Source organism: Clarias gariepinus, chromosome 1 (assembly GCF_024256425.1).
Source record: "Clarias gariepinus isolate MV-2021 ecotype Netherlands chromosome 1, CGAR_prim_01v2, whole genome shotgun sequence".
Lineage (NCBI taxonomy): Eukaryota > Metazoa > Chordata > Actinopteri > Siluriformes > Clariidae > Clarias > Clarias gariepinus.
Window position 1 is genome coordinate 31,079,405 of NC_071100.1, and position 10,888 is coordinate 31,090,292.

The following is a 10,888-nucleotide window of genomic DNA, read 5'->3' on the forward strand; positions in this document are numbered from 1 at the left end:
TTTTACATTGTGTCATAACTTTGATCGCTGAGTAAGGAGTCACTCACTGTCTTGTGATGCCTTACTCTTATGGTACTCTAGCTCCCCCTGTTGGATAAGAAGAAACAGCTCCTTGCGCAGCTGGCTGAGGCTCAGGAGCTGAAGGAGCACGTGGACCGGAGGGAGGAGGCCGTGGGCAGAGTGCTGGGTCGCTGCCTAACTCCAGAACAACTGCGTGATTACAGCCATTTTGTTAAGATGAAGGCAGCACTGCTGGTAGAACAGCGGCAACTCGATGACAAAATCCGACTAGGGGAAGAACAGCTCAGAGGACTGAAGGAGAGCCTCGGCCTGGGATACGGCCCTTACTGAAGCCAGAACCACAATGAAAAGTACAGGAAGGTCGAACGTGCATAAGGGCACAATAATGGGCACAAAAGAAAGTTTCTGTTAAATAATTGTTTGTATATAAACATTATAACATATCTTCAAAACTGACAGTCAGAGACTTGAATTTATCGGTGGCACTTGGTGGCCCCTTCACATAGCAGTAATACTCAGTGTTGTATATTGAGAAATCAATAATGCTAAGCAGTAAATGACCTCAAAATACTACTCTATGCCACATAATGCTGTGTATGTATGTACAGTATGTGCGCATGCATGTATCTCATTTCATATAAACTGAAGACCTGTCCATGCACTGCTATTTATTTATTTATATATCTCCGAAAAATCAGAAAAAGATCTCAAGAGTCATGTGACTTCTGTTTACCAAGATTTGGTCACTTTTGAACATCAGCAAATGAAGCACTAAAATCTTCTGGCCCAATAAAAGGTTTTTTAATAGAACATGTTAAGCTGTAACATCGCTGGACAGCACTCTGATATGTTCAAACTGGAATTTGTTTCGTAACAGACATATTACAGGACCATATTCTATAGTTATCCATCTTTTCTTACTTGAGTCAGGTTAAAGCCGTCTGTGGGTATTTGTGTTCTGTTCAGGTAACAGTCAACTTCTTGAGGCAGATCATAAGCAGTGATAACATATTTTTGCCTTTTTTTCATTATAAGGTGCTTTACTGCATTTTGTTGTCATTAGTGGCAGATATCAGAAAATTTAGTTTTGATGCCAAAGATTACTTTCATGTATTAACACAAGAACAAAAACATGGTGCTTATTTTGGAGAACTACATGCAGTAGCCTAGGCTTTAGAGGGAATTCTTGCTGTAGCTGTGTTTACTCAGTGCAGCTGTGTTTAACATTTTGATCACTTAACACTAGTTCTTACATTCCTTGTGTTTAATGCTCATGCTCGCAGTGTTGCAAATGTCAAATGTAATGTACCTTTTCCGACTCAGCAAACTGCTTTTTAATAAATATCCTTATCCTCTTTAAGAAGGGAGGAAAGAATGCTGCTTTGTTAAACATTTATTGTGCTGAGTGTTTTAAACCAACAATGTATTAAATGATATGTTGTCAGGTTTCTTTTTTTTCCTTTAAATTTTAGATCTGCCTTTCAGCATTTAAAAGTACCAAAGATGAATGTGCATTTGTTACAGTAAACAGTTAAAAAATTATGTTCATGTATACTTTTTTTTTTACTTAATGTATATACTGCATTTCTCTGTGATCTATTTTTGTTCATTTGTTTTTATTGTATAATACCTTTATAAAAAATTTTCATGCTGGAAATGTATGAAAATATTTGGTTGAACTATAAGTGATCAATTTTGCCAGTTTTTGGTTTGTTAAAAATCCAGTGTGGAATACTGTACTTTTGATTATAGAATATAAATATTTTAAACTACAGTATGCATTTTGTTTCTTTTCACGCATCATGATACATGTGCAAACACGAGCTGTAGTATTCCAAGGGCCTTCACGTTATTCTATATAAGTTACCGCATACAAAAATGTAAATATATAAAATCAGTATCATTATGATTTTTTATTTTTTTTTATCAAATTCTAGAAATGACATACACATGCTGTCCACTTTAATAGGAAAACTTATGCCCCTTTTTCATGGAATTATCTTCATGGAGTTACCACATGGTAGGCTAAAGTGTAAACTCTTGCAGATAGAGGTCCAGAGATTAAGGATATGATCTCCACCAGCTTGACTGTGGCATGGCTGGTTTAAATATTTTATAAACTGCTGATCTCCTGGGAATGTGAACAGAAATTTTTCCCTCCAGTTTTCTATTGGCTATTTTTAATGAAATTATGCTAATGGTAGCTTCAGCTTCTCGTTCTTGGTTACCATAAGTGGAACTGGACATCTTCTTATAGCCCATCTGCCTTAATGATGATTTTCTGCTCGGCATGAACATGGAGAGTTTTTATTTCAGGTCCTGTACCCTAACTGTCAGCTCAAACTAATCTGCCTGTTCTTTTCTGAACTCGCTCATCAAGAAGGTATTTTTGTCCCACAGTACTGTTTTTTTTTTTTAGCCTTTAATTTTTACACCATAAATTCCAGAACTCCTTGTGGATGAAAATCCCAGATGGCAAACAACTTATGAAACACTCAAATCAGCCCATCTGGCATAAATAACCATGCTATGATCAAAGTCACTGAGGTTCTGATGTTTGATATGAGGCTATCACATGAATGGTTTCCAGTGTTCCAATTATGTTATGTTTGAGATAACTTTGAATGTATCTTTGCAGTTTTACATTTATTTTTTTTCCCCCTTGCTGTAAAACAGTACTGTATTACCTTTAAGATATTTTATTCAAGAACCCTGGAGACCTAAGGTGAAAATCCCTTTAATAAAACTCATGAAATGAGCATAAACAAACAACAAAAACAAACAAACAAAAAAAAAACATTAACTAAAAGCAAGTTGAGAACATTTACAACCACAAAGGAAAACCAAAACTGTACAACCCTAATGCTGGATCACTGCTTACTTTTACTCGTTCATTAAATCATTAGGGAGCTTCATAACAACAGGAAAATTTGTGTGATGTTCATTGTACATAATTTGCAATACCATAGTGTCACCATCACAGAGAGATGCACAAAAAACTTGTGGCCATTTCTCTGGTGTATTCTCCACCATGGTACTGAAGTTGCACATTTATTTGTACAGGATGTCATAATGACCTGGTCGATAGAGGAGAAAGATGCGTGGCTCGCTACCCTCTGGGAAAATGTGGTGGTTAACTGTGCCACCCTCCCCTCGGTCCATGTATTCCACCAATATGGACACATTCAACGCCTGTGCTAAGGCTATGATGTGGATATGGTCGCTTTCTTTGGACATTGGCTCCACCTCCTGCACAGAAAATAAATAAAAATGACATTAGTCCTAAAAAGCTGGTTTGTACATCTGTGTAGTTTCCTATAGTTTTCTGTAGTCCGTCACCACCCCCCCCCCCCCAGCCCCCCCGAGTTCCTACTTCTGTAAAGACCGTACAGTTTCAGCAATGTCGTACCTGCTGGCAGAATTCTTTGACAGAACGTCCTCCCTCTATGAAGTGCTGGAAGAAAGCATGCTCTCTCTGCAGATAGCCGGAGGTGAGCAGCCGCAGGTAAACCACCACATAGTCTGACACACTCTGGTCATTAAAGGAGCTCAGCAGCTCCCCGAGGGCTGGCTGCTTCTCACACAGCTCGATAAGGTCCATAAACTAATGTAATAATAACACAAGTCAGGATTAACTAACAACAGCAGTATGCAGGCACTGTCTTCTTGTTTCTACTTACCGTGTTGTGAAAGTCTTCAATAGTGAACTCAGTAAAGCCCTGGTTCACAAGGTCCAGTTTGCTTTTTGCAGCCACTGCTTTAAACCTAAGAGACATTTTTATACATCATAAGTAACATATAGGTAATATTTCATATACACTACCAGACAAAGGTTTGGCACACACCTTCTGGTTCCATTTACTTTAGTGATTGTTATTTCTTTTTACATTGTGAAACAACGCTAGAGGCATAAAAATATGAAAAAATCTTTTTAGAACAGTTGATATTGAGATGGGTCTGCTACTTATGCTCTAATCTGAGGTGCTGATTTTGGTGATTTCTGAGGCTGGTAACTCTAAATGAACTTCACTGCAGCAGAGCCAAGTTTTGATTTTGCTTTCCTGGGATGGTCTTCATTAGTCTTCATTATGGTGCTTAATGAGTTTTGCAAATGCATTTGACAATACTGTTCTTGCAAGAGCTTTCTTGTTGTTGTTACTCAATTACCTAATGCTATGTGTTATTTCACAGTTTTTTGGGGAAAAAAAGCCAGAATTGTCCTAGAATTTAGAAAATGTCAAACTTGTTAGAACAAACTTTTGACATTGGTACTTCGTGTGTATATGTATATAAATAAAAGGGTATACCAACCTTGTAGTTAAAACCCACTGACTAGTTTACAGTTGGGTTTGGATCTGGTGTATATAACTATACACAATAGCTAATCTTTTCCTATGCATTGTGTGTTAATCGCCCTCTAGTCCTTTAGTATCTATTTGTGACCACATTCCTTGGTGGTTTCTTTCTCCTAATGCTCAATTTCCTAACCCGTCTCCTGGAATTCCCCATCCTGCACATTTTTGTGGTTTTCATGTGCTGTGTTTTTTAATTAGCTGGCTAACTAAATCAATAATGTTAGGGCAGGAAAGACAGCAAAATATGCAGGACAGGGAATGTCCCAGGACCATGGTGGGGAAAACGGTGTCCTAATGACAGATAAATTGCATACCTACAGGTAAACCTAATGAAGTTCACAAACATTTAGAACAAGCTTTACTTTTGTAGTTCTTTGCCATCGTCCAGTAGCGACTCCAAATGTGAAAAGCCGAAAGCTCTGTAGAAACAATTTCCATCAGGTCGCGTCTTCCGGATATATGAATATTTTTTATGAAGATCCTGTTGGAACAACATAAATCTTTAAAAATATTATTCAAATGCATTTCTTTTTTTGTTCCTTTTTCATTTACTGTAAATCTGTGTTTATCTGTTCCTGTTTTAAAACCACATGTTCTCCGAGTTGCCAACTCTTACCCATTAACACGTGCAGCTCTGCCACTGAATCTTTTCAAACAGCTGCTAATGAGGGGTCACAAGACAGCTGAACACTCTGAGGAAGGCAACAACTGCCTTTTTTGTCACGATTGTCTAGCTTCACAACGATTGACAGGGAAGTGAGTAACTCACACAGAGCACAGCCAATTTTATTCTCTTTGACTCGCAAATTTACATATGCTTTCCAGTTGTGACACTCATGGACCTATTACAGCAATTATAAATTTCACAGCCAGATAGATTTGGCAATAATCCCTTTAAGAAACATGAAATTATTACATATTTAACTAAATGTACGCATGAAGATTTGGTCCTAACCTTGATCTTGAGTTGATAGATTGTGTCCTCTTCAGCATACTCGCTCTGTAGCACAGAGAGATCCTGTCTGTCGGACACTAAGGGGATACTGATGGCAATCTGTCTCAAAACAAACAAACACACACACACACACACACACACACACGTAAGTGCAGGAAATATAATAACTAATTTATAACATTCACTGTAACTGGAAAAAATATATACTGCATATAATATATTAGCACACAATTTCACAACAAACAAATTTACTGTACACAGTAAGCAAATTTTTTTTATTTCACCTAAATGTAACAGTATGTAATGCAAAAGAATCTGGCATTTGAATTCTGTCGCACTGCCTTCATGTTAGTCTGTTTTCAGAAGGTTGGACACCAATTAAGGTTTACAAGGGCAAAAGACTAGGGACAATACACTATAAACAATATTGAGAAATATTAAAGAATTGAAGAATCAGTCACAGTAACTAGTAAAAACCAAACACAGACAAATACAGACTATTCAAACTGTGGACTTCCATCGTGCAAGTGAACAAGAGTGGACTTTTTTTCACAAGACTTTCTAACTTACTTCTTGCTGAATTCGGTCTTGCTGTGCCATAATAGCCTCATCGTAGGCCAAGCAGTTCACTCCTATCAAAGGAAAAAAAAACAGAAGATTAATGAGGAGTTAAAAACTGGGTCACTTCTGGGAGTTTTTAAACACACTGGCTAGATTAAAGGACACAATCAGGAATGATTTTACCTCATCAGTTAAGACATGGTATAAAATCAGGACATACTGATCTTTCACCGAACTGGTCAAAAAACTTTTAAATAGTCTACAACAGTGAGGACACACTGACGCAGTTGACAGGTAAGTGGGGATCAGGGATTGGTTGTTGGGAATCATTGGTCACTGGGATCAGAGCTGATCTGCAATTGGCCATTAAAAACAATGATAAGAGACTAATCGGGGGGCGGCCGCCGGGAACGGAGGACTTTGAGAACAGTGAGGACTAAATGGATAGCTGAGTGATGTAATCATTACATGACACGCCACGTTTGTGGACAATTAAAAGTATAGCTCTAAGAAAGCTTCAGACACTAAAATCCCTGGAAGGAAGGAATGGCTCATGTGAAGTTTAATGTACAGTATGTGACCCTGTGCAATAACACACTCACTTTTGCATATACATACACACATACCTACATATACTCACACACACATTTATACAAGCTGACTAGCTCTTCTCGTCCTAAGCCTTTCACCGTACTGTTGGCCCTGTGTTCACATGCATACAGTATGACTAAAAAACTCGATCACTGGGAGCAGAGATGATAGATAAACGCCAAAACTAGACATCTTTCCAACATTGCCCTGGGAAGTGGATCACAAACACCAGCACTCACCTGCAGCCAAAGTGTTTCTGTTAAACACTGACATACAACTGGAACTGAACTTGGATGTGAGCTAATATATCATTTCTTAACTTTCAAAATTGACCAATGTCTTTTGAAGCTAATCCTAAATATCGACAACAAAGTCCCTCAGAGGTACAGGCTGTTCGGTGTTAGAGGAGACTCTTGTACACGTGTTTACTGGTTGAAGTTATTCTGAGCGCATTTAAACAGATGAAGTGAAGCAGGTGAGCGCGAAAGCGCAGGTTTCACGTTGATATAAAGATGACTGACTGACTGAACGGCACGAAACCACAGTGGAATTGTGTTTCTCCGTAGGCTGGAGGACAATTAGGCGACAATTAGACAATTAGACTTTCGCACTTTGTATGTAAACAAACGACGCTGAGTTGAGACGCCGAAGACGGATTGTGACGCGACCTGGAGAAAAAGACGCTGAACTCAAATATTCTCCGTCCATAAATCACAATCGCAGTGCTGCTCGCTGGCAGATGGAGGTATAAATGTGCTGTACTGTTTATGCTGCAGGAGATGACCTTAATTTAGACTGCGGCAAAGCATTAAACAAGCAGAACAATGCACAATAAAACATCTCCCACTTTGAGACGACGATATTAACAGACTTTTCAGCTTTCTGACATCATTACAGTATTTCCTTTCTCTGCGGCTAATCTCTACATTGCGGACAACGAATAATTTTTTTTTTGTCCCCCGAGGATATTTTAAAAACAAAACGTATATATTATATAAAAATATTTGTGCGTTTTAAATTCCGTAGCTGAAGATAAAAATAAAAATTCGTCTTTTATTATTTTTAAAAGGAATTGTTTCTTCACTCACCCTCCATCTCTCCCTGTGATGTTTCCTGCTGCTCGTCCGCCATCTTGGATTCAGGGTTCTGTTTCCCCTCCTTCTGTGAGAGCGGTTAAATCCCAAACAGCTCCTCGTTACACGGACGAGGTCACTTGGTAACGAGTTTAATAATCGCTAAGTAGTGCACTACATAACCACTAGGGTGTTATTTTGGACTTCTCCACTTCCTGCACTTCCGGGTCAGATTTGTTCCGCAGCAACAGACGTTGTTGTGAAGCTGTTTGAGCTAATCTTTAATCTAGACTTGTTTTAAAAACATGTCACTGCTATTAAACAGAGTTTTATTGTCGTTGAAAAGTGTGAGAATTTGGTCAGCCCGGCGCTGGCATCATACTAGTTTGACAAGTTAGTTCAAGATTTATTTCCTTGTTTTGGTTACACGTGTCGAGCAAGACAGGATTGTTTCATCATCATTGTGGATGATGGTTGAGAGAAATGTTTAACGCTTCTAATGCTTAGAAATCAATCTTGCCTGAAGAAATGTGTGCTACTTTAAACTGTTTTGCCTCTATTACGAGGACTAAATGTCAGTGGAAATGGTGCAGAAACGAAATAACATGGCATACTTCGAGTGCAAAAGTTTGCATTCCCCAATGTGCCTTAAGTATATATTTTCTTGCATTACAATGCAAATGTAGGGAGTTAAAATCAGGCTAAAGGTGAAACCCTACACAATAAGATCACAATCTCAAACATATCGTACAATCTAGAAAGGCATGGTTTAAAAATAAGAGTTTTGCTGTGACTTTCATCTAACAAAGTGAGAGTGAATATATTAAGACTATTCAAGATCAGTATTAACAAAGGTGTCCAGTCTTGTCTGCAAAGATCCAGTGTGGTTTAAAGCTTTCATTCCAAGAAGGAGGCTTCTATAGACTCTCAGAAATGGTGCCTTTTGTGTTGGTATGAAAATCTGCAGCCATGCCAGCCCTTTGCAGAGACAACTGAAACACATCCTTAACCTAAAATATTTTGCGCATAAAGCAACCATTAAAATTGAGTATATAAGGTAATACACATTATAATAAACGTCTCTTTTCAACCTCTCTTTTTGACATTTTATTATTAGAACTTTATTATACTTAATTTGGCCACTTGTGAAGTTCTATTTCATCCTAAGCTTGTGAAAGAATTTGCATTCAACTCTATAGCAAAGTTAAAACTATGCAGTTTGTGTCATATACATTCATTAAATATATGCTTGCATTCACAGATGACCTAATTAACAACATGGACAAGAAAGCAACATGGGACAGATTCTACACAGAAAATAACAGTAAAGGAAAATTCAAGAACTTTGAGTGGTTTTTTGGCTTTCATTCAGTCAAAGACTCCATCCTGCCTCTACTGCATTCCATGTCTGATCCTCTTGCGCCATTACATGTCTTGGATATTGGCTGTGGCACCTCAGCACTGGGGCCTGGTATCTACACCCACTCCCAATGTGCAGTGAAGGTCACATGTGCTGATATCTCCCCAGTAGCTGTGGGTTTAATGCAGGAGCATGTTAAAAACACACCAATGCAACCCTGCAATCCAGCATCCACCCTTGTCTTCAGAGAGATGGACTGCACAAAGCTGGGAAGACAATTTGAGCCCAGGAGCCTGGCTTTGATAGTAGATAAAGGTACAACAGATGCACTGCTGAGGTCCAAGGATGGGCAAGTAAAAGCTGGTAAAATTGTACAGCAGTGTCTGACTGTTCTGAGACGCTCAGGCATCCTGCTGCAGTTTTCAGATGAAGATCCTGATGCCAGGCTGCTTTGGCTGGAGAAAGAGAGTCGAGACATAGAGGTGGCAGCTGATGTATCAGTACATGAAGTTGGAGAATTAAGAGGGGTCACTTATTTCTGTTATCAAATAACTCCTTATAGAGCCCAAGATTGACACCTTGAACATTACAGTACTGTGTTTTATGTAACTGTCATTTTGCATTGTGTAATTAAATTTCTAGATACCTTAAAAATTTTCATTATTTAATAGATTTTTGACCATGATCACTGCATGTACAATGCAGTCATAATATATGCATTGTGCAGTGTGGATCACAATCATTGGCAAGATGGAATAGTGAAAAAAACGTCTTTAATAAATGCAGACCCCTTAGGATTATTGTAAATACACCATTTTATTTATAATTTGCACAAGCAGCAGCTTAAAACCAACAAAAACAGCCCTTTACGTACAACCAAAAAAAACATACAATATTGACAGATTCCAAAACAGCCAACATTTTGTCCATACAAAGCATGGTTGAGGTTCATATGGTGTATAAAATACAGAAATTGGAACATCAGGAAACTGTAGACAATACAATGGTGTCCACATAAAATGTACCTCATTAAAAGCCTGCCATTAAGAACGTGAACAATGAAGCACAAAACAATAGAGCAAGTGTTTAAAAAATAAATCTTTTTTTTTTTTCGAAGTTTACAAGAACACATTATAAAAAGTGAGAAAAGTACAGTTTACAGAGTTACAGTTTAATTTAAACAAAAGAACAAAGTTTTTTCCAAAACACGTTTACATTTAGTTCCATCCAGTGGAAGTTTTGAAGAACATGACTATTTTATAATCATCAAACAAATCATGTAACATGATTGCTTGTTTTCAGTACCTTAAAGCTTGATCGTGATAATGCCGAGAGTATGGATAATACTGGCGCCTTTTGTGTTTTTTCTTCATCACAATGTTGTTCTTTGGCCAGGAGGGGGCAGCATGTGCAGTTGTGCTATAATGGCCATAGTTCCCACCTTGAACCAAAAAAAAAAAAAGGAAAATTATTATGACCATCATAGAGCACATGATAACAATTCATAATAATCTAAAACCTTAAACAGCAATGATCGTGAAGGCTATGAATTCATTACCTTGATTAGCTTTTTTATCCTCAAAGCTAAAGTAAGAAGTGCTGAACTGAGAGTGTGAAGGCAACACATCCTCATAAAAATGGGGTCCAAAACCATCATAGTGCAGTTGCTGCTGTTGCCAGGCTGTCATAAAAGAAATACATTAAAATAACTTAAAACTGTATATTTTCTAAATACTTAGGTTTCATTCAAATTATAGTTTTTGTTAATCACATACAACCAGGTATTATATTTTATATACTGTATAGGACTCAGTAGGACTTACAACCAGGTAGATAAATTGTAATAAAAGGGACAGATTCTGAATTTTACCTCCATAATGACCAGAATCTGCCACAGATCCTGCTGGCATGTAGTCACTTTCATTTGGAGTCGGCTTGCAATCCAGCAATCCCTGACCGTGTTCTACAAAAT

At 37.9% G+C, this 10,888-nt stretch overlaps 3 protein-coding genes across 6 annotated transcripts in view; 2 read left to right on the forward strand and 1 right to left on the reverse strand.

The window, feature by feature from the left end:
- The window catches only part of shroom4 (shroom family member 4), a 37,857-nt gene extending 36,062 nt beyond the window's left edge, over positions 1 to 1,795 (forward strand). For all 3 annotated transcript variants that reach the window (XM_053497471.1, XM_053497473.1, XM_053497472.1), the window contains one exon: positions 82 to 1,795. In XM_053497471.1, coding sequence (XP_053353446.1) covers positions 82 to 351 — 270 coding nt within the window. In that variant the 3' untranslated portion in view covers positions 352 to 1,795. The remainder of the gene's footprint in view (positions 1 to 81) is intronic.
- Positions 1,796 to 2,742: 947 nt separating this feature from the next.
- On the reverse strand, positions 2,743 to 7,697 carry otub1b (OTU deubiquitinase, ubiquitin aldehyde binding 1b). Its single transcript, XM_053505153.1, has 7 exons — positions 7,572 to 7,697; positions 5,902 to 5,963; positions 5,332 to 5,430; positions 4,739 to 4,857; positions 3,702 to 3,786; positions 3,431 to 3,625; positions 2,743 to 3,270 (listed from the first exon to the last, which is right to left on the reverse strand). The coding sequence occupies exons 1-7, from the start codon at positions 7,612 to 7,614 to the stop codon at positions 3,073 to 3,075; spliced, it is 801 nt and encodes a 266-aa protein (XP_053361128.1). The 5' UTR covers positions 7,615 to 7,697; the 3' UTR covers positions 2,743 to 3,072.
- Positions 7,698 to 7,773: 76 nt separating this feature from the next.
- On the forward strand, positions 7,774 to 10,356 carry cskmt (citrate synthase lysine methyltransferase). Of its 2 annotated transcripts, none has more exons than XM_053505164.1 (2): positions 7,774 to 7,949; positions 8,818 to 10,356. In XM_053505164.1, the coding sequence occupies exons 1-2, from the start codon at positions 7,862 to 7,864 to the stop codon at positions 9,489 to 9,491; spliced, it is 762 nt and encodes a 253-aa protein (XP_053361139.1). In that variant the 5' UTR covers positions 7,774 to 7,861; the 3' UTR covers positions 9,492 to 10,356. The 2 variants fall into 2 exon arrangements, with proteins under 2 accessions (XP_053361139.1, XP_053361146.1); XM_053505171.1 differs by lacking the exon at positions 7,774 to 7,949 and adding an exon at positions 7,956 to 8,613.
- Positions 10,357 to 10,888: the final 532 nt, after the last annotated feature.